Raw genomic sequence first — 27,987 nt, forward strand, 5'->3', positions numbered from 1 at the left:
GCTCCATTGCTCAGGCCTGGCGGCGGGCGGGAGCGGCGGCGGCCCCGCCCGGCCCTCACGGCGCGGCCTGGCCCCGCACGGCCCCGGGAACGACGCGCGGCTGCGGTGCCGGTGCGTGGGGAAGGGCGGACGGCCGGGCCGAGCCGGGCCGGGCCGGGCCGGGCCGGGCGGGCTGCGGGGGGCTCCGGCTGGGTCCCTTTCCTCAGGGGTATTGGCGGCCGAGGGGGTCCCAGGGCGGGGAAGGGCGGTGGCGGCAGCGGGGCGGGTCGGTGAGGGGCGGGCACGTCAGAATGGCAGCACCGGGAGTCCCTCGGGAACCTGGGTCCCGCCATTCAGAGCACCTGCACAGCGGTCTGGAACCGTCGGCAGCTCCTGATCCCCGGCCCTGGCAGAGATAGGCCCGGGCACGACGCGGGCTCGGGCTCGCACGGCAGCCGTGAGGGTGAGGGCTGCAGGGCAGCCCGGTGAGTGCTCTGGGAACGGGTGCTTGGCACCGAAAATGGTCTATCAGCAGCAAACAAGATAGATGATCCCAGCGACAGGGCGAGGAGCCGTGGCCATAAACTAAAACACGAGAAGTTTCACCTTATCATGAGGAAGAACTTCACTCTGAGGGTGGCAGAGCGCTGGGAGAGCTGCCCAGGATGGTGATGGAGTCCCTCTGTGGAGACATTCCAAACCCACCTGGGTGCGTTCCTGTGCTACCTGCTCCAGGTGACCCTGCCTGGGCAGGGGGGTTGGACTGGATGATCTCCAGAGGTGCCTTCCAACCCTGACTCTTCTGTGAAAATTAGAGGACTTGCCTATTTGAATTCCAGATTCACTTGCTGATGTAAATGCAAATTTGACATTAAATTTCCATTTATTAAGTCATTTAAAGGCAGCTGCAGTGCTCAGCTTGCCTGTGGTGTGCTTCCCTGCCTGGTAAGGCAGGCTAAAGGACAGTAGCATTTTAAGTTAAGGATTGCTTGATTTCTGTGCTTCTGTTCATCTTGGTTACATCTGGTACTTTAGAAGACCACTCATTCGATGTATTTTTTTTTTCAAGGCATGTCAGAGGATTACAGATGGAAAAGGAAAAGCTAAGGGAAGTCTTTTAAGTACTACAGAATAAAGAAATATGGCCTAAATGGTGTTGTCTGTGCCATGTAATCACTGTGAAATTTTGTAATGGCAGAAACTAGGTCGTCAGGAATCAAAAGATCCCAAATAAGTTTGTCATTCAGTAAAAATAAGAAGAGAAAAGAAACAACAAAAAAAGTGGAAGTTACAGGAACACCATCTGCACCTTCAGCATCATCCTCTATTACTTCCTTTTTTAACAATGTCCCTCCTGCCAAAATTAGCTGTCCCATGTGTGGGCAATTGGTGCCAAGATATGGAATAAATAAGCACATTGATGAAACATGTCAGAGAAACCATGGTGAGATTGGTGCCATTGATGCTACACTGAATTCTTTTAGGAGTAAGAATCTCCCAGCTGCAAATCTGAGCAATAATTCCAGCTCATATTTTTCAAAAAACCTCTTAAATCTAGAAACAAGTGCTTCCAAAAGTAATTTATTGAAAGCAGGAGGGAGTGCAGCACAGCAGACTAGTCCTTATTTTAGCAATAATAGTTCAGTCTGTAGTGTTAACAATGAATCCCAGGCTCGAACAGTTAGAACAGTCTCCTTGGGAAGCTTGTCTTCTAAACTGTCCAGAAGACGCTGTCTGCAGGGAGGAAAACAGGTCTTGTATGAAGAAATCAACTCTTCACCTCCAGCTGTTCACAGTGCCTGTGGAAGTGCTGCAGCACCGGATGGTGATGATGATGGTGATGAGACTGATGCTGGGCAGAGCTCTCAGAAAGAAAATCAGCCTGCTCAGAGAGAGCACCAGGAACAAAATTTTTCAAAGAGGGAACCTGAATTTCAAAATGAAATAAACAAATGTAATCGAGAAGACCTTGTGGATATGGTTCAAATACCTTTACTGGCTGATAACAGTAATGACAAAAAGTTCCCATCTGGTACAAGGAGCACCAAAGCAGAAAGCAGGTCTGAAGGTGGTGTACTTAGTCCTGATAAATTTGAAACATCTCTAGCTATCCATACTTCAGCAGAGCTGAGCAGTAATTTGGGAGCTGAGACTCAGCCTCACTCTGAGGTTACTCCTTCAAAGACAGAAGTGAACTGTGGGACAGAAAATTGCTTTAGCAAGGATGATGCAGAGGTACTTCCTGTGGAAGTTCTTGAAGACTTTAAGAATGATATGAACCACACTTTGTTAGAAACTGTGGAAAAGGCAGAACCTCAGGATTCCACTGGGGACATGCTGGACAAAATAGATGAGGTCCTCTCTGTGCCCAGCTCTCCTGGTCACCCATACTACCTCCAGAATTTTTTACTAGTGCTGCGAGCAGTATTGGAGAATGAAGATGATGTCAGACTATTTAATGAACAAGATTTGAACATTATAACCAAGTTCTACAAATTGTCAGGTATCTTTTCTTTTTTTAAAATATATTTCCACATTCCGTCTTATAGAGAGCATTGTTACATAGTTTTATGTGAGAAGTACCATATCAGTTGAGAATTTAACTTGATGAATTTTTTAGGGGAAGAAGCTCCATTTTCTCAGGAGATGTACCCCTCAGTGTCTTTTTGTAAATAAACTCTCCTAATGTTCTTAGCTACAGATCCTGAGAGAATTGGGGGACACAGCCTTATGCAGACCTGGGAGGGGTCTGTAGAACCCATTGGTGCACTCCAGACCATAAGAGTATTACAGTAGTGACATCTTGGAGCTTGGTAATGCCTTGTTCATCTTGTGGTAGTTAAAGGGGAATAGAAAAAGAAAGAAAGCAACAGAAGTCTTGTTTCTGCCTCTCTGAGGCAAGCAGTAGATGCACATCATTTGCATCCAAAGATCCAGGAATAAACTCACAGGCCAGTAGTGTATGCAGGCATTGGCTACTTTGACAAACACTAGAAGAGATGTTCAGGATACACCTTCCCCATTTCCACACTCTGTTCCCTGGACATCAAAAACACTGATCAGTAACAGGAGCTTGTTCTGTTAGATAAAAAACTTGTTGTTTCTCTTTCAGTGGTATGATTTCAGAATTCCCCTCTCATGTGAGTTGGGAATACAGAAAGAATTACTGCAAAGTGGTGCTGATAAATCCATGTCTGCACTGGATGTGAGGGTCACAGGTGAAACAATCTCTCTTTGCAGGGTAGGAAAAATGCAGCAGTTGAGCTGTGAGAAGTGAGAGGATAGCACTAAGTCAGTAGATAACAAATCCTGGACAACTGACAGATGGATGTCATTGCCTTCAAGAAATACCAGGCAAGATACTTTAAAAGTTCAGGTAGATGAGTTATCTGTCCCACATGAGAAGTTTCTACTCAAGCATCATCTTTCAGTTATCATAACACAAAAAAGCCCACACACCTTAGTACTATGGAGTTGCTTGAATATATATATTTTCCAGTATTTAATTATTTTCTGCTGAAATGTCTACTGTTCTTCAGTGAGTTGTCTCTAACTCCAACTTCTTAAGTTTATGAAGCTTATTATGAAATTATTATTGCAGCTCTAGTTTGGTTAGTTCCATGGTCTGGAGAAAAAGTCCACATGTTAACCTTTTTCCTTTCTCCAGAAAGATAAAAACTGGGGACAGACTTTAAAGGAGTTATAACCTCACAGAGAAAATGACAAGCCTATATATCTGAATGTAGTTCTCCCATGAACTGATACTGGAAAGATTCTAATAAAGAAAAGGCTGGAAAAGTCTTATAAGGACAGGAGAATTGATAAATAAACTTCTAATGTTTATCTGCCATTTCTTAAGTATATCTAAGTCTGGTAGTATTGCAGTGTTATTTCATTGATGATGAGTTTCAGTTGAGCAGCAGCAGCAGACAGGGGCAAAACATTTAGAAGTTAGTGGGGGTTGAATTAAGTATTCTAAAGGTTGTGGAATATAGTAATAATAGCTAGACTATTTTCAGCTAAAAGTTAATCAAGTATTTTGTTGAATTTCAGCATTGTTAGTATTTTAAAAGTCTTTTTTAAAGGCACTTTAAAAGAATACTTCCCTGATAAAAATAAAATTAATAGCAGTTTTTTATCATTGTTTTCAGTAGATATATTAGTATAATTTGGTTTATCTTTGGAAAAATAAAAACCTGAAGAATGCTGCATGAAGAGGTATTCTGTGGTTATGAAATTATTCTGTCAGACTGCAGCTTCTTTTGTTCCCTAGCATGAAATATTTGGTTATTGAATGACTGTTTAAGAAACCAAAAAGACCTATTTAACAACACAAAATGCAGGGTTGAAAAATGAAGTTCTCTTTTTCTATAAAACTAAATATTTCTTGAAGGGTAAGCATGTCAAAATGCATTTTAGTAATGTACATTACCTACAAAATACGTTGTAACGCTTTTCCACCTACAAAACTTAAAGATTGTAATAAACTTATTAATTACCTGGAAGGGTAAGTCTGGTATTTTACCAAGTCTGCTGGTAGAACACAGGGAGATTTAAAATGTGTTTCAGAGAGTACCTGCATCAAAGTAATTTTTCTGGTTAATGTGGTTATTGTTCCTAGTACTGTGTTTAGGATTTACTCTTCTTTTTGTCCTTCCCTATTTTAAATAAAATTTGCAGTTGGTGGGCAGAAGTTGTATGTGAGACTTTTTCAACGCAAACTGAACTGGTTAAAGGTGAACAAAATAGAGTATGGGGAGATAAGTGTGGATTTGTCACCAATAATTGAAGAACTAGCTGAAGCCAGATTTCTACAAACAGGTAAGGCTTATAAAACAGGTATTTCTACAAACAGGTAAAGTTAATAAATCTTTAAAATACTACAAATAAAATCTGAAGTTGTGTCATGTTAGAGATCAATGCACTGTATGCTTGACTGTGCCTTGGGAAGAGAATAGAGGAGCAGAATAAAGGCTTCAGGTAGATGAGTGGTCTTGTGAAAATACAAATAGTGCAAATTAAATAATAGAGAAGATCAGTTTTTCTGAACAGCATTATTTTTATAACTCAAGAGAATTTTTAAATCTTTGCAGTTGTTTTGAAGTTGTAAAGGGTGTTCTTTTCCTGATTATTCCGTTCCTTCAAAGTAGACCTGTGTCCAGTAGTTCTGTGATCCAGAAGAAGGTGCAGAAGAATTTCAGGGTGATCCAGATAGCATTGTTAATACATTTTTTAAGAGCCTGATGCCTATATAACTTAGGTCAAAGTTACAAGGTGATAATATAGCTTGAATTATAAGGTATCAATGTACCTGATATATCTATATAACCTAATATCAGTATTATATCAACCTGATATCAATATAACCTGAATCATAGCTTTTTATACCTATGCAACCTGAATTATAACTTTCCTACCTATATAACCTGATATAAATAACTTTCTATACAATGTAAGGTATGTATATGTATATGGTTAACTAGTTGCTTAAGGTTGAATAGACAAATAAAAAGAAAAGACTCACCAGGCGGATAGTTTCAGAGATCTGTAAGTATAGTACTAATGAGAAATTGGCAAATGTAAAGCAAATTAGCCACAAAATAAAGAATTTAGGCTGCTTAGGACCAGACAGACCCAGGAACGCTGTAACTGCTCCAAAGACAAAGTTGAAAAGTTCAGATGAGAAGAAGACCTTGGAAGCCTTCATCAAAGACCCCGATGACCCCCGAACTAGGGAGGTGCAGGCACAGTGCATAAGAACTCTGTAACAACCATGAGCTTATAGAATGTGAATTAGTTCCCCCGGGTATGTGCTGATGTTGTAGTAACACAGTCAGCAATACTTGATGTGAAAATATACCACAGCACTTGACAAGAGTGGGTGAGTTAGGAGGAGATATCCCCTCACCACCAGCACTGCAATAAACAAATACCTGCTCTATAGACACTGGTCTATCAAGTTTTATTTCCAGCCTATCTTTCGGGCATCAAACCTAAATCCTTAGATTAGTACTTGGTTGTATGAATGTCCAAGCTGTTGCTTGAGTTATGTGTATAACACAATGAATATATATGGATAATTTTACTTTTAGAATCTGAATTGGAAGACCTGTGTGAAGGGTTGGATTTGCTTTCAGCCCCTGAGCTAAAAACTCTGGCAAAAATCTTTCACTTGCCAAACCCAAATGGTCAGAAACAGCAACTTGTGGATGATCTTCTGAAGTTGTCGAAGCAGCGTTCGATCTTCAGCAGGAGTCAGGCTGGTATTGGGACAGTGATTTTAAAAAGGTAAATCTTTACAGCTAAATTTTGCAGGTGAATAGAAGTTGTGCTTTAAGTGACTGAAATCTAGATGCCTTTTCAAGAAAGGAATGCATTTAGTAAATTTATTAATAAAAGGGTGGCATTATATTTCAATTCACAATGAGTCAAAGAGAAGGGTAAATACTAACTTGCATAATCTCTCTCTGCTTCTTTCAAGGAAAATCAAGTTTATGAATTAATTGTCTTGAAAAAAAGTTATACTTCTTTCAGTATATTTTAGTTTTTACAAGTCACAGTAAAAACCATTTTTATTTGTCCTTCCAGGGTGAAGGACCTGGCTGGAAAATGTGTCAGAGTCTGCAAAGGTGCTCGGGCTGTCTTTTCCCGAATCCTGCTGCTGTTTTCACTGCCTGAATCACTGGAGGAGGAAGAAGCTGGCAGTGCTGGGCAAGGCCTGCTCTCCACAGTCCTGAGGGCAAACATGGGGCATATGGTGTTCCCCAGTTACACAGTAAACAGGAAAACACAGGTCTTCCAGGACAGAGAGGATCTCATCAGGTAGCGAGAGCTTTGGAAACTTGGAAATCTGTTCATTTCTAGAAAAGCTTTACTGCAGCTCTTGTGCAGGCAAATAAGAATTCAATATAGAACTCCAGATATAAATTTGTAGAAGTGTTAATTTTGCAATTATTTTAAGTACATTTTTGTATCAAGGTAGGACTTGTAATTCACAGTGGCTTGCACTTGGAAACAAAATAGCTTATTTATTTGCTTTATGATCATGTGATGAAAGCTATTTCTTCATTTGCTGTGCTGATTTTGAGCTAAACAAAAATCATATTCTCTAGTGTTAAGTAAATTTAAACATAATGTGCCCTGCTAGTTTAAACTTTGCTAATCCTACAAGATTAAGAGTAAAGATGGCTTCACGATTCCATGTCTTTGGAGACTGGAAGGGAACCAACTTATTTCTTTCAATTGTAGATGCTTTTTAAGCATAATAAAGTTGTAGTTTTTTACCATAGGTATGCAGCTGCTGTTCATCTGTCAAATGATATAGCCACTGCAATGGTAAATGGGAACTGGGAAGAAGCTAATCATCTCTATTTGTGTGCTAAAGAAACCTGGAACAAACTGAAGAATCATGCATCTTTGAGGTAGTGAACTGTAAACTTAAGTATATTATCTTACCTTGGGTACTTTTCCTTTGGAGAGAGGCCTATCAGCTAGGGATGTTATTTAAACTGGATAAAGCAAGAGACTTTAATGTTCTTGAAACTTGTAACTTCCTGATTGTTTAGCTTGTAAGTTACAATATGAAAAGATGTTTTTTATAAAATCTTGGGAAAGAGTTGGTAGACTCTATGGATATAGCACTAAAACAGTCTATTCCTATGTGCCAGTACAGGAGAACAAGAACCTTATTTTTCCCTTGTTATAGCTTTTTTTTTTTTTTTAATGGCTTCAAAACAAATGGCAGTAAGCAGAAATTAAAATTGACTGTGAGCAAAAGGATGTTGCAAATGTTATGGGAAAACATGCTGGGTTATTCATGTCTTTAGATTTCCAAGTGGGTGTTGCTCAGGAAATGTTACTGAAAATCTGAGAACTGAAATAATGTATATTGGGTTTGAAGTGTTCTTCATCAGTTTTTCTTATAATTATTTTGTTTTCTGGCTTAATGATAGACCACAAGTTAAAGCCTTATGTTTGGCATTATATTTAATTCCATAGCAACTGATTTAAAATAATATCCATGGAGGGTCATTTGAAGGTTGTTCCATTTTACACTGAAGACAGTGGAAAAATCTACTTTGATTTTAGTAAGACATTCAAAAGACTTTGTCCTGAAACACAGAGGTGCCTACTGAAAAGATGTTAGTCTTCTTTTATGGCAGGAAATTCCTGTTCAAAACTCCTCCTTTTGTTCAGCTTTGTTTCTGAAGTTAAACTGCTGACTTATTAGAATGAGTTAGTAACAAAATATAATGCAATAAGTTACTGTTTTGCATCTGTTGTAGAAGTGATTAACTGATAATTCTACTGGTGTTGAAACTAAAATATGCTGTGCAAGTGCAGCTTTCACCTGCTCCCTAAGCCAAACTATGGCCTTACCTTTTGGTTCTTGACTTTGCAGCTGGGATACTCATTTCAGATCAATTTGGATATATAAGGCATTTAATTTGGTAAATACTTTAGGTATAAGGATTCTTAGTAAAACTGACACAATTAAATTGATCTGAACTGCTCTTATTTTTCAGCTATCACAGAATTTTACCTGATTACCTGCGACGTTTCACAGTTGGCTGGGTGTACACAAGAATCCTTTCTCAAGGAGTTGAAATTCTGCAGAGACTTCACAAGTATAAGGTAAAGTGGTGAGCTGAATAGAAATATGTGCCTGATTTTTGTACATCAATTTACATTTCTGATATGCCTGGAAAATGGTGGTAATGTTTGCCAGGGCTTGCTATGATTCTAGTAACATGTTACTTTTAAGGGAAAAGAGCTGTTTTTTTGTGCTGCTTTAGAAAGTTTTAAATTGTTTTGATTTCTGCTTATGCTTTGAAGATTTACCATATGTAATGCACCATAAAACTATTGCTGAGATATGCTTGTTTCATTATTTAAAGATATCTGTGTTTCACTAGATTTGGCTATTGATTTTAAATAAGAATAATCTTGAAAGAGAAATCTTCTGGAAATCCCTGGGTCTTCCTTAGGGAATTAACATCTCCAAAGGCCTCTGACTTCCATTAATCAGATTATTTTGAAAAAGACGTCACCTCTGAAAGAAAGCAACAAGTAATACTTAAGATATTTTTCATATACATTAAGGGATACAGAAAGGATTAAAATACTGTATTTTTGGCAGTTAACCTTTAAGTTTACATAAAAATACCTCTATTCTAGAGTTTTTAAGATACATGCATGGATCTGAAATGGCTGTATTGGGTAGTAGAGTAAAAAGTAGGTTTGGATTGTCCAGCGACAAAGTTTCTGTAGTATTCATTAATTAGAGGGGAAAGTGACAAGCTAACTTGAACTTGGTTTTGTAACGCAGTTAATAAAGGTTCAATCCCATTGCTACAGGAAGCAGTGCAGCAGCTGCAGAGCCTCCTGGCCCAGGATGTGTATTGTACTGACAGCAGAGGGAGATGGTGGGATCGACTGGCTCTGAATTTACATCAGCACTTGAAAAACACTAAGAAGGTATCTTCACAACTGCAGCTGGAAGGCTGAAAACACTGCGGGCATTGTCTGAAAACATTTTAAAAAGTATTTTTTATGGAAAGAACAGTGGAGTAGAGTCTCCTAAAAATGCAGATTTTGTTAGGAATCCTAAGGTCATACAACCATTTTCAACTAAGAAAATGAATCCACTTCCTTAATCTTATACTGATCAGTAGAAATTGAGAGGAATGTCTTTTTACTGTACTAGTGTAAATTTGAATCCAGAAGCCTCATTGTGCAAAATGTTACTCATTGGTTACAACTTCACCACATCAGTTAGCAAGGTGTCCTTGTCCTGTACTCTCGTTCTTACACTCACATTTGTCCTTCAGTCAATTGCTCCTGAACAGAGGTGTGCAGAGGTCTCTGTAAATTGTTGTTTGTCCCCTTGCTGTTTGCCAGGCCATCGGCTGCATCCGGAGGGGGCTGGCAGACCCAGCCGTGCGCACCGGGCACCGCCTGTCCCTGTGCCAGCGCGCCCTGCGCATCAGGGACTCCCCCAGCTGCAAGCAGTTCCAGGGCCTGCTGCAGGACCTGCCCATCCTCACCGTGCAGGATGTGACACACGTAAGGGAGCAGCAGCTCATGAGCTCTTTTTACTTCTGACGAATAAAAGTAATCTGGGAGACTTTAATGTTAAATGTTAAATGCTGTCCACCAGCCTCTGACTGAAGTGGTGCAGGAAAAAGAATGCAAATGTGTTTCTAAAACAAAGCCCTCTTGTAATCAAATACTTCTATTGGTTTGTCAGCTTCTTATTTGAAGTTAGTCAGCTGTACACTGATCTAATTTGGATTGCTTTATATTTGTTATGGATGTGATCAGCCATAAACTCTACTAATTTATCAGTAATGCCCTCAGAGCCTTCATTTCTGGCTGAAGAGTCTGATCAGATCAGTGCACTGCCTCTGGTGGCTGCAGGCCAAGCATTCTGTGTGCTAGAAAATAGACACCTTAGCATGTTGTCAGCATTAGATTAATGGCTAAAAAAAAATGCCACTGTTCTTTTAGGAACCTTTAGAAGTTACACACTGTAAATAAATGTTATGCAAATATCCAGTGTGGGGCGCTTGCATGATATTTGAATGGATTTAAAAAAAAAATCTATCTTTTCCATACCATTGTAAAGATAATTCTGTCTGGGCAGAATCAGAGCAGTCTCACTTTCTCTCTCAGTGTCCTCACCATGTCTTCCTGCAGCCCTTCTTTGTCTCAGCCCAGTCTGTCTACTCAGTTTTCTGTGTCTTTGCTCCTTGTGCTGCATAGAGAAAGGCTACATTCCCATCTGCACAGAATTTTTGCTAGACATTTGTTTTCTTTAAAACGTTCTGGTTTATAAAAGCTAAACTGGATGATTTCACAGGAATGACAGGTTAAATTATATTCAGTTGATTTTTGGAAACAAATCTAGTTCTGATTTTGAGAAAATTGAAAAGGGGATTTTGGGCTAAAGCTTTTTAAATGTGATGCTGGAAAGTAACCAAATGTTTTAATATGCTCAGGTTACAATCAATGGAAAGATGTGTCCTCAGACAGGAATGGGAAAATCTGTGTTTCTCATGGAGGATATTGGTGATGGAGAAGGAGGCGAAGACTGCAGTGTATCCACAGTCATGTGCTCGGTTGAGGAGCTGGCATTAACTCATTACAGGAGGAATGGTTTTGATCAGGGTAACAGTACTGTTGGTTTGGGGATATTTCACAGTAAAATAACTGTGGGAGTAAGTAAAGAAACTGTTTACTAATCCATTTAGGTAATAGACCAGTTGTAGCTGATTTCATTAGACCAGATTTTAGGCTGATTCTGTTTCCTTCCCAACCACCTCTAATACATCACTTCCTTACCAAAGTTCTCTAACATGAATTTTCAACCTGACCTGCTTCCTGGCCTTTAATGATTTGCTGCCTTCATTTACCAAAGGTGGTTTTGAAATGTATTAGGAAAACCCCAGTGTTTTTTCTTCATCTACACAGAAAATCACTTAATTCGCCTTCCTTACCATTGAACAGCTAAGGATAAAACAGTTTAGGGTAAAATGCTAGCATTATTATTTAAGGGAGTGTCACTAAGGAAATGTAAATCTCCACTGATTTTTGGTAGTAGTGATTTTTGTGTATACATGCATGAACACATATGTATTTACATATATTAATATGTATACATATATAAATATGTATACATATAAAAGGCATAATAGATAATACTTACAATAAAATAAAACAGGTATATAGAATAATATTTTATACAAGATCTAATTATATACTATAAATATATGTCATGTTTTGAATATATTATATATTATTATCATCCCCATTGTATCTTTTTTTAATGTTAAAAAAATACTTAAAAATTGTCAGTTAGCCCAGTAAGCTTTGTGGGGGCCAGACAAGGATGGGAACTGTGCTGCAGCTGAAGGAACATGGCAAATTCCTGCTTTGGGTCATGATGGCTCAGTATCTCTTCATATGACATTGCTGTAGAAATTAATGTTTCCATTTTTATTAAATTCTGCCCTTTAGGCATTCATGGGGAAGGCTCAACATTTATAACGCTGTATGGGATTCTGATGTGGGATATCATTTTCATGGATGACATACCTGACGTGTTCAGAAATTCCTATCAGGTAATTTTGAAAGGCTTTCTTTAGTTAATTTATTTCTCCATTGCTGTAGTCTCAGTAACCATGTTAAAATCTTATTTAGGATTAGATTAGCATTTTATTCTTTGTGTTTCCTTCATTTTATTATTTCTTATATTTGGTTGATTGCCAAGGGCCTCCTCAGTAACCAGTTGCTGTACCAGACTGGATTCACAGTCAGAGAATGTGGGATTGATCTGATTAAATGTTTGTGTCCTGTAGCTGAGCTCACTGGGCAAGGTGAAAGAAACAGTGGAGAAACACTGCTATGTCCCAGCCTAGTTCCTCTTGTTGGAAAAGGACACATTCCATTGGGGGGAAAAAAAATAAAAGTCAGTTTCTTTTCAATATCTTTATTTATCAACCTACCCACCCCACCATTCTTTTTGGATCATCCCTCCTTTTCGACAAAGGAAGCAAGCAAACAACATTACACAGCCCTCTCCAACAGCTCCCTGTTGTTCCGGGATTCCGGAATGATCCAGGTGAACTTGTGGCTTTATTTTTCTTCACCATCTGAAGCAGGAGTCCTTGTGGCTGAGCTGAACAGGCCAACAAGTGGGACAGGAAGGGGGCAGCTGTAACTCCAAAGGCCATACAAAACTGTGAAATGGAATTCATATAAATAGCTCCTCTTGTTGTCCTTATTAATGCAGAGCAAAGCTATCCATGATCCTCAGGCATCACCAATGATGAGCTGACAGCTCACACCTGATTCTCTTCTCACTCCTAGGCTGTATTTTGTGTGATTGTGTGTGGCTGCCGTCTGTGTAAGGCCCTAAGCGAGAGCTCTGCATTTGCTTTTGAAAAGCTGGTGGCTCTCGGGCCCTGCCTGTTCCACAGCATCAAAGCTGAATTGCTGCAGGGGCTTTTTACGTGCTGAGTGTTCAGCTCTGTCTTGGGGCTCTTCCTGTGGGCACTGGAGGATCCTCCCCAGCTCCATGATGGCTTTGTTCTTTCACCTCAAACTGCTCACTGTGCCTGAGTAGTTTTGATCCCGGTTCCAGATCCTGCCTGGAACATTACTGCTCAGAGCGCTGGGAATGCACGGAATTCTTTGTCTGTTAAAGGAAACCTCTGTCTAGAGTTCAAAACAACTGAGCAGAGGCCGACATGTGGCCAGCGTTTGTTGCACTGGCACTGGGTGTTAAAACAAATGCAAATTTTTTCCCATTTACTAAATACTTATGTGGTGGGCATGTTCAAGATAAATCAGCTCAATGTTTGAGTTACTTTGTAGTTAAGAAAAATATGAAGTAGAACATTATCATTCTGGGAATAGCTGTTGCAGTGGCAGTTCCTGAGAGCTGTATTTACCTTTTCATCCAGACATCCCCCCTGGATTTATACACTGACAGCTTCTATGAGAGCAGGAGGGCTGTCATTGAGGCCAGACTCCAGCAGCTTCACACAGCTTCTTCAGAGACACTGGCAAAGTTGGTTGCTGATGTCTGGACCTCTCAGGAGGGAAAAGCAGCAGCCCTGGTTAACTGGGGACGTTTTATTTCCCTCCAGCAAGTCCAGGTAAGTAACTGTTGCCCAGCATGGGCACTCCAATTAGGTCTGACATTCAATTTCTCATAGCCCTAGTGTGCTGATAAGAAGGTTGTATTGAGGCCTGAGCCATGGCAGGTGGAGAGTGGTGGGAGGGGAGGAATTGAGATTAGGTATTATTGCCCTGAAGTTCCTGCACAGGTAGTGTTACAATTTTCTCAGATGGTCACTTTTTGCTGCAACAGTAGCTGGGAACACAGCAGGGAAATCGATGTAAAAAACATCTACTTAGTTTCTTGTTACACGAGACTAAACAAAGAGCTGAGCTGAGCCATCCAGTACTCTTGTGAGGGTTGGGAAATGGTTCTGCAGGAAATTAAAACCAATCCAAACCAATTACCAAACCTTCTCTTGCAGAGCCTGGTCTCTTGCCTTGGAGGAGCGTTTCTGAGCGGTGTTTTCCGGCGGCTTTCCAGGGACCTGCGGCACTGCCGGGGGGGACTGCCCGACCTGCTCGTGTGGCGCTCCCACAGCCGGCACTTCAAGGTGTGTGGGGAGGACGGGAATACTCAGCACTCAGTTGCCTTCCCTGGTGTAAAACCCTGCACTTGTCAGCCCACACAAATGGTAATTTCCTGTGGCGGTGGAGTCAGACTCGGCTGCCCTGCCCCCACGGAGCAGTGGGTGATTATCCGCTCCTCCAGCAGCTGCGCTGGAGCTTTAATGGGCGTAGGGAGCAGCAACGATCTGCGCTGGCTGAGGTTGGTGTAGAAAACGGCTTTATTTAATCGTAATGTAAAGCACCTGGTACCAGTCAGCCACCCATTGACTGTTGTTAGCAAGGACTTCTACTGGCACCACTTAGACAAAATCTGGATTATTTGAGTCTACAACTGTGTCTATGTCTGCTACAGAGATTGAGTAAACAGTCATGGATGGTGCCTTGCATGGTAGTGGAATAGCTACTAGAAAACTATTAGACATCTCATCTGTTGGAGCAACTTGTTGTGTGTTTATGATACAGAGCTGAATAACAGAAATTAGTTCTCTAGAATACCTGAGTAAGTTGCTGTCAGTATCAGCTGGAACAGCTGAGGGTGCAGACACTCAATTTTCAGTATGAGAGATGTTCATTCACCAGGGCTTCTGTCTGTATTTTGGTGGATATTTAATATATAAAATTTAATTCTCTTACAGTTAGATTTTGAAATATGGGATAGTAATTCAGCACACACTAAACCTTCCATTATGCTATAATTTCTCATATTTTTCTTGCAAATAACAGCTATAAAAACCCACTTCTTGCGTGGGAGCTAATGATCCTTCAGTTCCTCCAGGGACACACTTCTAACCATCCGCCTTTCCTTGTAGCTGGTGGAGGTGAAGGGCCCCAATGACCGCCTGTCTCCCAAGCAGATGCTGTGGCTGAGTGAGCTGCACAAGCTGGGGGCTGCAGTGGAGGTTTGTCACGTGCAGGACGTTGGAGGCAAGAGCAAACGCTTCAGCTGACAGAGGTTGGATGATGTGGGGAACTCGGGTGTTCTCAAAGGAACCACACACCAGTGGCTGTTGCTGATTATTAAAAATAGTTTCTCCTGAAATTCTGGTTTCTTGGAACATTACCACAGTCCTTTTTAGCACAAAACATATAATTTGAGAAAACTGTCAGTATGATTTACTGCATGTCACTTTGTGTTCAGAAGGGCAGAGCCCTTCCCTTCTCTCCACAACCCCTGACTTATTCTCTGAGGTAATCTGGGGTTCGCCCAGTGAAGAGGAAGAGCTGCCTTCAGACTGGTACACCCCGAGAGCATTTCTACAATACAGAAACTGGACCATCAGGTCCTGCTCATTTCCGTGGTGCCCTTGTGGCCTAAATTCATTATGTTGGGCAAGTCTCCTTGCAAGGTGTGAGTTCAGCCCCTTGCCAGGATTGTCAGGTCCAGTGTGGTTCTCTGCCTGTCCCCACTTACCATTATGTATTTGAATTTTGCACTTGTACAGAAACAGATACAGGTGTTCAAGGATGGCATAAAGCATTAATGCTGTTCTAATGTGCTGCTGTGTATGAAAGGATAATTTAACAGCCCCTTCTGTTGTATCTATATTGCCTGTATAAAGGGAAATATTCCTGGTAGTAGACAGGAGCGGGTCAGTGCCAAGATGACCACACTCAGTATAGTCATTTCTGCCCCACATAAATGGATGTGTTTGCTCATTCAGTAGTATGTCAGTCAACTGCAACTAAAAAGATTAATTCCCTCTTAAGATGCCAAAACCCCATGGATTTCTCTTAATTTTAACACACCACCATCTTTGCTCTGGAGTCTTCATTCTCATATTGTGTAAGTTCCCTGCTATCAGAAATTCTGATCACCATGCAAACTGCAAACACTATAATAGAATATAGCAAGAAATAAGATAATTTGCATATCATTTTTATTAATCATCTTACTATAGCACAGTATCCATGCTATCCCTGGAAAAAACCACATACACACAATTTTTTTTTTTTTGTTAGGGGAAGGGAAAGAAAACCACCCGAAGTTCACTGTGGAAAGGTATGAACTTTTATTCACTCTAATTTACTTCACATTCACAACTCAGCATCAGGATTTTATAATCTTCCTGCCACTGCTACTTTACTCAGTAAATCATTATCAGGCACAAAGGTTTTAGTTTTAGTGAAATGGTGAACTCTAAACCATCACAGCAACAGCATCAGAAACCTACTGCCTAGAGCAATTTGAGGTACAGATTTCTGTCTCTTGGTTAGAGGCAAATTTAAGATTTCGTCCTTTGCTTAAATACACGTTAGGATTTTTTTGGTTTTAATATCTTTCCATCTGAGAATAAGCCAAAAGGTTTGCCCAGCTTGCTACATTGTCATTAAAACACAAGGCAGTTAGTTAATTGATCAGAGTGGTATTGCAGGCAGGTGCGCAGAAGCACACGTGCAGGCCTGGGCAGACACGCACAGTTGTCAGTGCATTTCTGGAGGCAGGACAGGTGTGACACAGGGCTGTGCCTGGAGGCTGAGGTGCCAGCGCAGTCCCAGCCCTGCACTGAGCCCAGCTGCTGCACTGGGGCTCCCCCTGTGTGGTACGAAGTCATGACTCAGCCAGGAACAGCTGCAGTAATGCACATTTTCTACAAACACAGAAGGATGAGATGCTTGGTAGCTTTTCTACTCTTGCAACACAGAAATGGCATTTAACAGTATCTTGTTTTATGGTGAAGAGAAATTAAAATTTGAAAACACGTGTACATATATATACACAGACATATATATACACACTTGCATGTCAGTATTCTGTACACAGAAGTTAGATACATACTCACACCCCAAAATTGCTTTTGAAAGCTATTAAAGATATTCAGAACAGTCCCTACTGACTTGATAAGGCAACTGTGCAGAGTGGAGAATATTTCACAATCAACACTTGGTACCTGTCTTTCAAAAGTGAATCAGAAAGCATTGAGCTGTTTAACTCAGAGGAAGCAGCAGCATCCACAGGCTCACTCCCACAGACACAGCAGCTGCTCAGACTCCTCAGCAAGGCTGTGCAACACAAGGAAGCAGAACTTTGTCTTCAAGTCTAGGGAAAGGTGGCTCCCTTCCCTTCCTCTCTGCAGGAGGTGCCCGCTCAGCCTCTCTGACTCCCTTTTTGGAATGGTATAAAATTTCTAACTCTGTTTGGCAAATAGATATTTCGACAGGTTTTGTTTATTATAAAGGCATATTAATTTTAACCCTCTCCCATGCTATATATATAAAATACAAAGACCTTCTGCAGCATCTGTACACATCTTAGAACTGAAATGTAAAAATGTCTGAAACCTCATTATAAAAGACAATTCTGTTTAAATATAGTACCCATTTTTCCCCCAAAGGGTACTAGCCTAAAGATTTTTTAATTCCACCAGCTGCTTTTGTGGAGTAACTTATTTACATATTTTTGGTACCTTTAAACTGAAAAACTTACACTTTTAAGGAAAGAAAAAAAAAAAAAAAAAAGACACTATAGTTTTAACTGTCATTTTAAAAGAAAATAAACTGGTACCAAAAGACACTAAGCACACAGGTTGAGGTCTTTATGTCAAGTATCAGGCCAGGGAAAGCAGAAAGCTAATGGGAAAAGAGGAATGGCAAAAGCAAACTAATACAAATGTTTGAATAATGAACAAGTGAGATGACTGCTCCAGCAAGCCTGGAAATAAACACAACTGGTTTGTGGACCATTTAACATGCTCAGCTCATCTTGCAGCATAATCAGGCAATTGAGGTGAATACACGTTTTTTCCTCACAAACAGTTGCCCAGAAGCACCTGGCATTGTGTCACAACAGCCTGTGCCTGCCCACATTGTGCACAGCACACACACAACAGCTGCTTTGCATAGGAACAAGGTTTGGAAGTTTTGGAAGGTAAAAAAGGAAGTCCTCCTCCCCTGACATTGTTCACCCTTGCATTTGCCTTGCCTTGCTTCCCTCTCCCAACCCCAGCAGTGCAAGCAAGGCACAGCCTTGGAGGTCAGGGAACAGCCTGGTAGCCAAACCCCACTTTGTGATTTAGGCTGTGCTGAAGATCAGTTTGTATTTACAAAGATCTCCAAATCCTATCCCCTCCCCTTTTTTTAAACTCAAATACACTGCATAATCCCATCCTGCAGCTTTCTTTTTTCCCCATTGAGAAAACAGAACAGCTGAGTCCATCATATATAAGGCCTTTAGTGCCTTAACTGGTGAGGCAGCACTGGACGGATGGATAGAGGCTCAGTGTCAGTTCAACAGCGTTGGTGTTTATACAGAAATAATTCAATACACAGTACAGCCTCACTGCTCAGAGAAGGCAGCTGACAGGAGCCTTATCCTATGAGAATGACACATCACTGTTTGTCCAGCCTCCTGGAATTCTTCACACTGCTGCCTTTCTCCCTGTGAGTCCTCTTATGGACAGCATCCAAGGAGAGGCAACATTTAAAAACGTTTCAGAACAACGAGGAGGCTGCTACATTAAGCAGAGGGAGGCTGTTGGATGTAATTCCCTCAGGGAGTGCCTGTTCATTGCACTGGCCCTATGGATGTGCAGTCTGCAAAAAGAAGGCACCACTCACTGCTCTTCTTGCAGCACCTGCCTACCAGTGACTGCAGCACCTGCACCCCTCCTGGACCTGGCAACGAGGAGCCAGTGCTGCTTTCTGGAAGCCAGCAGGGCTCAGGTACGAGTTCTGCTGAAAGCTACTTCATCCTGCAAAAAAATGAGAAGGGGGTTGGCAGGGATCGGGATCTGTGCAGGGATACTGAGTAGTCAAGGTGCTCTTATAAAAAGGTGACTTATAAACAAGTTTAACCTTAAAAAGAGAACACCTGTTGTTTCTTTTGGATGCCTGTTGTTTCCAGAAATGGAGAGGGGGAAGCAGGGGATGGAACAGGAACTTGCCACAACAATCTGTTTTGAAAAGTTGGGGGGGTGTCAGCTGCATAAGAGTAATCCTGCTACTGTTTCCTCCCAATTAAAGGCACTTCTAAAGCTACTACAATACCGTATCTACAGTAAATGTTATAAGGTTAACAGTGCATTGTCCTGATGTGGATTCCTATAGTCTAAAGTCAAGCTCATGACAAAGAGCACAAATCTGACTAATTGTTAATGAATGTATTTTGGGGAGAGAAAGAAAAGGGAACAACCCCTTCCATGGATACACTGCGTTAGCACAATGTAGGGTGATCGGTCATGGAACCTTAGTATGTTTGTATCTATGCAAGTAAGTATTACTCCTGAAGAGGCAATCTGATAAAATAGTATATTCCCAGATTTCAGCTGTCAGTTCATCTCCACTGCATTACTTTGGCTTTCCAAGCTGTTTTATCAAAGGGTCACTTCAGTCACTATCTGGGAAAACAAAGGCATTTCAAGCAGAACCCTTACTAATGACCACACCGAGCCTTTCAGTTAGATAATGAAACACTCTATCACTTGTAGTGAGCCAAACCCCCAAGAACAGGAGGAATTGGGGAGCAGAAGCCCCAGCAGATGAGAACTACTGAAGACAAAATTGTGCGATCTGAAGCATGACTTGCCTTGCTTTTAAATATTTGTGCAAATCTTACGTAACGTTTGTATATAAAAATTATTACAGCTTTCAATGCCGCATTTAGCAGTGTTAAGTTAGGAAAGACAAAACGATATGCTGTATTCTCCCCAAACCTTTAAACCTCCACATCACCTCAGTCTTCATTTGCAAGTGTCTCGGTGGATAGCCAGATTTTGGCACCACTTAAAAATTTGCTTAAAGGTGTTCCCAAAATGCTCCGTCTGCATAGGTTCCCTACAGGAGAAAATGGGAATGAGGAGGAGAGAAAGTCTGGGGTGCCTGAGGTGTCATTTAAACCATTTGCTCTGAAGTACATCCTGCTTTGATCCAGTTCTGAACAGTGGCCTTGCAAGGAGGAGTTGCTCTTGTACTGCCGCAGGCTGCGGTTTAACATGTCCACCTCGTCCGCCAGCAAAGAAACTCTGTGGAAAGCAGTGATGGAGCCCCCGTGGTTGATCTGGGCCTCGGGAACCCATCGGAAGTAGCAGAGTTTCCACAGTTTTATTTGTGTTCCAGAGAGATGGGGCAGAATGACACCGTGCAAATCAATGGGCTTTGCAAACCAGTCTCTGAAGTACTGCTCCATACTGTGGCTCTGCCCCTCTGCTGGCTGGAAAAAGTCTGGCTTCAGTTTTAGTATCAGAGAGTTTCTTCTTGGAAGGAACTCCTGCTCACCAATGACTCCGTTTTTTAGTGCTGGGGGGACACCTCGCAATGTGGAGCTGTAGTTTTTCTGCAGAAAATAAACACTGGTAATTTTCCAGTTCTGCATTCATTGGAATAAAAAATTTCCCTGAACTGCCAGGGTGCATCATCCAGAGAAATGCTGTAACCTTTAAATAGGTCTGAGTCACTACTGCGGGGCTCACAGGGCAAACTGTGGCCTTTAGAAAGAAATACATACGGTTTTTTGTAGCAACAAATGATTGACTTATAATCAGTATTTACTGAAAATACTGACAACCCAGGGGAAAAAGCAGCCTGTCATCACTTTTCCAAAGGTGAAATAATGCAAATGTTGGCAATGACTCAGCCACATTGGAAAATGTCCTAAAACACAAAGCTCAACAATTTACATCTTTACTTCTACAGAAAATAATTTCTTTAGGCTGGGAAGCCAAGAAAATGAAGGCTCCTACTGCTAATCCAAGGGCACCTGCAGCCTCCCCAGCACAACCCCTGAGAGTGAGCACAGCCTCAGCCACAGGCACAGCCCCTCAGAGCCCCCCCAGTTACCTTGGAGCGCTTGAAGGTGCGGGGAGCCCCATTGTGCACGCTGGGCGTGCTCTTCCCGATGTACAGCGGGTTGTGGAACAGCAGCCGGTCCCGGCTCGTGAACTGAAGGGACCAGTCCCAAACACACGGGAACCTGAGGCCTTTCTCATCACCCAGCTGAATATTTTTGCTTATAGCAAATTCCTGCAAGAATTTAACATTCAGGCAGATTAAAATCAAAGAAAATGGGCTTATTCATCAATCTTAAAGCCAGCATGTAACTACTGGGCAAAGAGGAGCAGGGTAGCACAACAGAGCAGCAAGGCAACTGAAGAAAACAGTTGTTCTGCATTTGTGCAGTTACTTTTCAATTATATTAAATTGTTTGTTGGTTTACTCTTAACCCCCAAACTGGCATTTTGAGAGTTCACCAATAGTTTCTCAATGTTCTACTTCCTTGTAAGGTTGCTACTTAAAATTTTAAAGGGAAAATATTTAACAAAATAAGTAAGTTTCACTTTTATCAGCCATCAAATGTTTTCTACATACAGTTCTGATAAGCTCCAGTTTTCAAAATCAAATTTAAGTTTTCAGTTTTCTAAATGTCCCATTGTGCATTACAATTGGAACTTCATGCAGCATCTCCAACTCTTTCAACCATTTAAACAATTATGTCGATTTCAAAGTTTGCCTGAAGCATGAAATTCTATTTATTGCCTGTCATTCATGTTCCAGATACAGATTTGCTTCCTAGAGGAGTACAAATAACTATGTAGAGTAGCAATGTTTTCCTAGGAAAACAACAAAGAAATTCAATTGACTTTCTTCTTGAATAGTTACTCACATAGTAACTATGTGTCTAACAGTAACACTGTGGAGTGTGGTGATCTCCACAGATCACCTGAAAGTCATGATGACTGTATTCACCTGGGGACCTGAGTGTTTTGCCCCAAAAAGAGTGTGACAATCTGAAGGACACACAGGAAGCCTTTAGCTGGGATGCTGTTATTTCCAGGGGGCCAGGCTGCAATCTCCTGCTGGACAAGCAGGTGCAGCCCCTCCTACTCACAGTGCTTTCCTTGACTCGCTGGTGAGGGCAGTTGAAGAGGAAGGTGCCGAACAAGGAGATGCGGGCGCTGTCGTACAGGATGGTCAGGTACACTTCAGAGAACTCAAAGGCTGCTGGGTATTGTTCCAGCAGCTGCCAAACACAGTCAAGGAACATCAAAAACAAAGGAGACTGGGAAAAGAAACAAGGAATTACCAGATTTAACATAAGCTTTTCCCAAATCATACCAATTTCTTTGCAGTTATGGTATGTGGTGGTACCATTGAGTAAACCATAGGGTAAACTATTTGGAGTCTTGCATTTTTCATGATTCTATGCAACTGTCACATCTGTATTCCTGCTTAGCCACTTCCTTCTCAGCACTGCCTTTGCACAGCTTTCCCTTCTGTGTAAGTCAGTCAGTTCTTTCCTGGGCTCCCCTCATACTCATGCAGCTACAAAAATCCTTTCTGCCATCTATATGTCCCTCATCATTTCCAAATTAGTGCTTCCTTACCACTTGGCCTTGTTTTTACAATGTATTTACTTCCTTGTTTGAAATGACTGGAGAGTTTATGATTCAGCCACGTTCATTTCTCACCACATTTTCTAGCTCTTTTCCATAGCAGCCCATGAATGGCAAAAGTATAAACAATCATTTATGTAAAGTTTTAGGAAATTTTCCCCTTCCCATTTCACTCTTCAGTTTATCCTCTCCTAGGGCCAAAATAGCTGTTTTTCATTATTTCCCTCTTGGCATCTCATTTCTTAATCCCTTCATGTATTTTCTCTGCTTGCTGCTCAGTGCCCTTGATTCCTCTGTGGGTTCCACGCCCTGGGGATGTTCCTGTTCTGTGACTCTGAGGTTCCTAACCTGGGTCCTCTATGCTTCCACCTGCAGTTAGCAGTCCCTCCTTTGCCATGAAGAGGCCAAACAGGATGAGCTGGCAGTGCTGGAAGCTGAGCCCTGTGCTCCCCTCCTTCCACCTCCTGACAGCTCATGCAGCTGTGGGGCTTCTCCAGCAGCTCCCTGCTCTGAAAGCACTGCAGAGTGCAAACACTACAGGGATGGAAACAGGGATTGGTAAAACACACAGCAAAACTACCCCCTCCAAGCCCACTCCTCACCTCCTTCTGTTTCAAACTGAAATGTGAGCTGTGCTATTGTTTGTACCAGTGAGACGCTTTCATGTGTAACCCTGAAGCAACATAAAATCCCATTGGATTGCACCTGGTATTTCACAGATTCTCACATGGCTACAGAGGGTAAAGAAAAGATATCTCTACCCTGGAAGAAGACTTACTTCCTCTGATACTATTTCAATGAGATTTCAAAGTATTAAAAACATATTTTTACTTTTAGATTTCTGTACGAATAAATGTTCAGGATGATATCAACCAGATACTGTGCTCATATGCAAATACAATTAATTTTTACCTCTTTGTCAGATCTCTTTAAGTGGTTACACCTATCTAAAAATTGATATCCTGCCATGACCCATTCTTTCTGTATTAAGCTTTGAAATCCAACAATTGTTCGAAAATAGGGATCCAGCATGACTTGAATGAGAGAAGCAGCAAGACAGCTCAGGTCTCGTCCCTCTTCCTCTGCAAGTAACACAGAATGTACAGAATTAGATTTCAAAGAGCAAAAAGGTGCAACTAGGTCCTGTGTTTTTCTTACAATGTCCTTTAAAATATACTTTTATAGTTGTTTTAATTGTTCTCACAATTAAAAAAACCCAACAAACTAGAAGAAAATCACACTTTTTTCTTATCTGAGACTTATACTATAGAAAGGGCTCCTGCAGCATCCAGCACAGCACTGCATTCATCAAGAACAAAATACCCACTCAACTGCCTAGTACTTAAACCAAGATGTGCTGAGGAGAAGGGTGTTCATACTGCTAGAATTTTTCAACGTTTTTCCACCCTGAAGCAATTTTTGGAAGGCCACTATATGGGAAGAGTGGGATATTCCAGCTGGACAGTTCTTGTAAAAACTAAGGAAACTACAGAATTACAGATATGAGCAAGTTTTCCAGTGTCTTTTCTTCTAAAATACCTGTTTGCACAGACACAAGGAGTGGGCACTGAGTGAAATAGTTTTGTCTGTAGAACCTCTGAATTAAACTGATATTGTTTATGCAGGGACTATTTGCCCAATTAACTCAGTACAAAGGTTCACCCTAAGGTTTTGATTCTATCATCATTGTCAGAACAAAACCCACAAAGACTCAAAGCAAAATATTCCTTTGATGCTAAGGACTATACTGCAGTTCAGATACATAACAAAATTATTTTTCCTTATAGTTCCCCAGATGCCTGAGATATTCAGGAGCCATGGGTTTATGTATAAAGATTACAGTTGATTTTATCTAAATCTGTTTATCTACATTATCACAGTAATGCAAATAATTACAGTATGCTCTGTGTAGTATTACCTTGAAGAACTACAGAAACGTGCTTACACTCCATCATATAGACAAGCTCAGCAGAATGCTTAAGAAAGGCTCTAGACAGGAAAAGAAAGTGATTTAACAATTAACAGAAATTCACACTCTACAAGAAAAAAATATTTGAGTTATCTATATTTACCTAACTTATATATTAAAACAAACAATCCTTCAACTGATGCACTGCTCATTTACAGTGCTGAAGGCTTTGAACATTCCACTGAACATTGTTTTATTAATGGTACCAACCTAATGTACTCTAACCAGCGAGTGTTTTCCAGTGAGGACAGCCACTTCTCTTCGGTTTCATCAAAAGGCTCTGCAACAGGGACAGTAATTACATTGCAGAACAACTTCCAGTAACAGTCCCTATCACCCAGGTCAATTAAAATTCACTGCATGTCAGGAAAACAATCCCCAGAAAAGAAGGAAAGCCCAGCGTACCATTGACACAGAGCTGTTTGAGTTTGATGTGTGCAGCCTGGATTTCCTGGATGTTTGGGAGACACTTGTCCAGGTCAGATTTGTAAACATCACTTCTCAGGGGATGGCTTCGAGTTATGGCATTACAAATCCTGCAGGAGAAGAATCAGCAGGTTTATTGTTGGAAAAGAAAGAAACAGTCTTTCAAGAAACGTGCCACTGTCTAACTCCAAACAATTAAACCCACATAAAGCATGCACCTTGTTCTAAAAAAATGTTTACTGGTTCATTACTGGAGATACATTTCTCCTGCCATAAAGGTATTGACTCAAACATTTTAGGTCTGAATGGGTTTCAGCTAAAACTCAGAGCTCCAGCCTAACACAATGCAGGTGTTTGCACTACTAAAAAAAGTCACACTACGAATTAAACCAAAAAACAAAAACCACTAAGCTTGTAAACTACCTACAAGGCACTAAATGGCTTCAGTCTTTCATTAAGGACAGTGCATGACAAATACATCACAGAAATACCGTGTGCATTGTGACACTAAATCTATTGAATTGTATTTCCCAATGCCACAAATGAAGGGGTTTTTATTACAGTCTTGCTGAAGGAGGTAAGAAAATCTCCACCAATGTTAAGTCTGATCCTCTTACCAATAAATTCTGTCATCTGAATGATTAGCCCCCTAAAAAATAAACATACCTTAAAACCTGAAAAGTTATTCAGTATTTGAAACTGGAATGGCCTTGAATAAAAACTGTGCCAGAAGCAGATCCAGAGAACAGTCTGTTCAAAGTTGTCACATGGCAACACTGCGTGTCACACAGGGTCACCTCCACTGCCACCCACTGCTGTGTCACACAGTCATCGCTGGTGTTATCCTAATCCCCTGACTGAAGAGTGACACAACAAATCATTTACCTTTGATCAATTCTTCGCTGCTGCAATACATCTTTAATGTTGGCCATTCTCACAAGGGCACTCCCGTTAGGGTGATTCCAGGACCATACCTAACATGGGGAAAAAACACAAGAAACAACAAAACCTTGCAGGTTAGAGCTATTCTGTACAATTTCTTTCCTTACTGCTATGCACAGAACTCTGTTAATTGGCATGTGCAGCCCCAAGTTGAATACTGTGCCATGACCAGGAGCAGGACCAGAACAAAGAGGGCACTTACAGGCATTCGCCTCCCAATGAAGGAGTAGGAGTACAGCTTCAGGTCTTGATCTGCTAAGGAAGATGGAACCACAAAATATTCTGGAAGGCTTGTGGAAAAAAAAAAAGATAAAAAAAGGTTACTTTTCCCTGTGTTTTTCACCATCTTCCCTCTTGCTGCAGTGCAGTGTCACCAGCTCGGTGAGGCTGTCCCAGAGCAGCCCCTGGGCGTGGCTGCTGCTGTGAGGGCTCAGCCACAGCACCAGCACAGCCCCGAGGGAACTGAGAAACTGCATGTCCCACATGGAAGTACAGAAGCACCAAAGCAATGCATGCCAAAACATGACATTTCCTTTAGGAACACGACATTGCCTTTAGGGAAGAGACTTGCAGCATCTTTCACTTGGGGGCCTCTCCAGAGAGCAGCACAATTGAGAGGTGCAGTGCCCAGCTGGGTGCAACAGAGGCTGTGGGACACACAGGACAAGACAGCCCAATTCCCTCCTGCTGGTGTCCCAAGAGACACTTACCAAGTGGAGATCATATAACCTTCATTGACTGAGCACACTCTCCACTCGGATGCACCTGTCCTTTTGATTTCTCTATCCCAATCCGAGTAAGTTTCAAACAAAGGAGTCTGCTGAGCACTGACACTGCCGATGCCACTGCCACCACCTCCTGGGTCTATGCCATTCACCTTCTTTGCTAGGAAAAAGAAAGTCATCAATGCCCATTAAAAAAAAATAAAAATCAAACTCTTCACCTTCCTAAGTACAAAAATAAGCCATTAGCATCAGGACTAGTATTATCTATATTACCTACTGCTGGATTACAAGAAAGTGGTGATTTAATGGCAGCTTGCTGATACATGAAGATGTCAATGTATATTTTCCCTGCAGTTTCATTAGAAAGCAACATAAAATTGGCCTGCTGTGCTGCTTGATAGAAGCCAAGGCATACTAATACTCAGGAAAAAAATGTTATCTCTAGTCACAGGCTTTCTTTCTTCAATATGCCAAAGTTTGCAACATTTTAAATACGTGAACCCTTTATAGGCTACCCATTAATAGCTACCATGTCAAGAAAGCAAAATAAAACTTATATAATTTCAGCAACTTTAAATAACTGCTGTATTAACAGCAAATAAAAGAAATGGAAGGCCATGTTAAAATACTGGGGTTTCTATATAGATTTATATCCACACAAAAAGATATCATTTTGTGTCATTAAGCGTATCATTTTGTGTCTTGGGACCAGGAGCTTAGAGAAGCTGTTACTACACAGAAGGATCTGACTCTGCTGATCATTCTTTAGATGCCAAGAGGACAGTCAGCTGTGTCAAAAAGAAATTACATTTTGTTTCTTGACACTTGAGGTACATTTTCAGATGGAAGTGGAATAAACTGAAAGTCAGCCCTGTGGCATCCCCCATGAAAGCTCTGAGCCTTAGCAAGAGCCTGCCCAAAGGAAGCAGAACAGCCTCACAGCTCTGCTGACGTCCCATAACTTGTGTGGTTTCTGCTTTCTGCAGCTGCCAACTTCATTCTTGCACTGGCACTCTGGCTAATTAGGACTTTCAGAAGAGAACAGGACTAAAATCAGACTGAAGTAGTTCTTCAAAGATGGTAAACAGAGAGATACAATCATTACAAAAAGAGTGAATTTTCCTGTTTAATGGCAGGATATATATTTGATATAACTATCAAATATAGCCTGGGAAAAAAACAATGTACAAATACACCAGAGCAATGCAGGCTTTTTATGTTCCTCAGGAAGCACAAAGACAGCATTTCACCTTTACTTTACTGGGAGTAGCAGGGATAATCATTAAATAGCACTGGAATTGCAAGAGCAAAGCCAGAGATGTACGGGACAAACACCAGGGCTCACAACAAGAACACCCCAACCCAACCCAAAAGAATTTCAAATTCTCTTAGGAACTGCAGCATGGCAGAACAACTCTCCTTTGCCATT

At 41.2% G+C, this 27,987-nt stretch overlaps 2 protein-coding genes across 5 annotated transcripts in view; one reads left to right on the forward strand and one right to left on the reverse strand.

Moving 5' to 3' along the window:
- The first annotated feature begins 11 nt into the window (after positions 1–11).
- Positions 12–21,968, forward strand: FAN1 (FANCD2 and FANCI associated nuclease 1). Of its 4 annotated transcripts, XM_058846998.1 has the most exons (15): positions 12–111; positions 1,049–2,482; positions 4,660–4,800; positions 6,072–6,267; positions 6,568–6,801; positions 7,269–7,400; positions 8,505–8,613; positions 9,337–9,456; positions 9,880–10,044; positions 10,980–11,148; positions 11,998–12,101; positions 13,446–13,640; positions 14,028–14,156; positions 14,982–15,124; positions 21,819–21,968. In XM_058846998.1, the coding sequence occupies exons 2-14, from the start codon at positions 1,171–1,173 to the stop codon at positions 15,117–15,119; spliced, it is 3,144 nt and encodes a 1,047-aa protein (XP_058702981.1). In that variant the 5' UTR covers positions 12–111; positions 1,049–1,170; the 3' UTR covers positions 15,120–15,124; positions 21,819–21,968. The 4 variants fall into 4 exon arrangements, with proteins under 4 accessions (XP_058702981.1, XP_058702978.1, XP_058702979.1 ...); XM_058846995.1 differs by lacking the exon at positions 21,819–21,968 and having other exon boundaries at positions 14,982–17,681; XM_058846996.1 differs by lacking the exons at positions 12–111; positions 21,819–21,968 and adding an exon at positions 168–832 and having other exon boundaries at positions 14,982–17,681.
- The window catches only part of MTMR10 (myotubularin related protein 10), a 35,809-nt gene continuing 23,979 nt past the window's right edge, over positions 16,158–27,987 (reverse strand). The window contains exons 7-16 of the mRNA XM_058846999.1: positions 26,544–26,718; positions 26,036–26,123; positions 25,777–25,865; positions 24,871–25,001; positions 24,676–24,745; positions 24,415–24,485; positions 23,409–23,578; positions 21,992–22,162; positions 20,944–21,126; positions 16,158–20,440 (exon numbers count right to left, since the gene is read on the reverse strand). Coding sequence (XP_058702982.1) covers positions 19,841–20,440; positions 20,944–21,126; positions 21,992–22,162; positions 23,409–23,578; positions 24,415–24,485; positions 24,676–24,745; positions 24,871–25,001; positions 25,777–25,865; positions 26,036–26,123; positions 26,544–26,718 — 1,748 coding nt within the window. The 3' untranslated portion in view covers positions 16,158–19,840. The remainder of the gene's footprint in view (positions 20,441–20,943; positions 21,127–21,991; positions 22,163–23,408; positions 23,579–24,414; positions 24,486–24,675; positions 24,746–24,870; positions 25,002–25,776; positions 25,866–26,035; positions 26,124–26,543; positions 26,719–27,987) is intronic.

The sequence above is a fragment of the Poecile atricapillus genome, chromosome 11 (assembly GCF_030490865.1).
Source record: "Poecile atricapillus isolate bPoeAtr1 chromosome 11, bPoeAtr1.hap1, whole genome shotgun sequence".
NCBI classification, from domain to species: Eukaryota; Metazoa; Chordata; class Aves; order Passeriformes; family Paridae; genus Poecile; species Poecile atricapillus.

Bases quoted from the DNA above. Each gene is read 5' to 3' on its own strand.
- FAN1 (XM_058846998.1), top strand. From the start codon at position 1,171: ATGGCAGAAACTAGGTCGTCAGGAATCAAAAGATCCCAAATAAGTTTG. The intron at 4,801-6,071 runs GTAAGGCTTATA...TTTTACTTTTAG, and splicing joins AGCCAGATTTCTACAAACAG to AATCTGAATTGGAAGACCTG. The intron at 6,802-7,268 runs GTAGCGAGAGCT...TTTTTACCATAG, and splicing joins GACAGAGAGGATCTCATCAG to GTATGCAGCTGCTGTTCATC.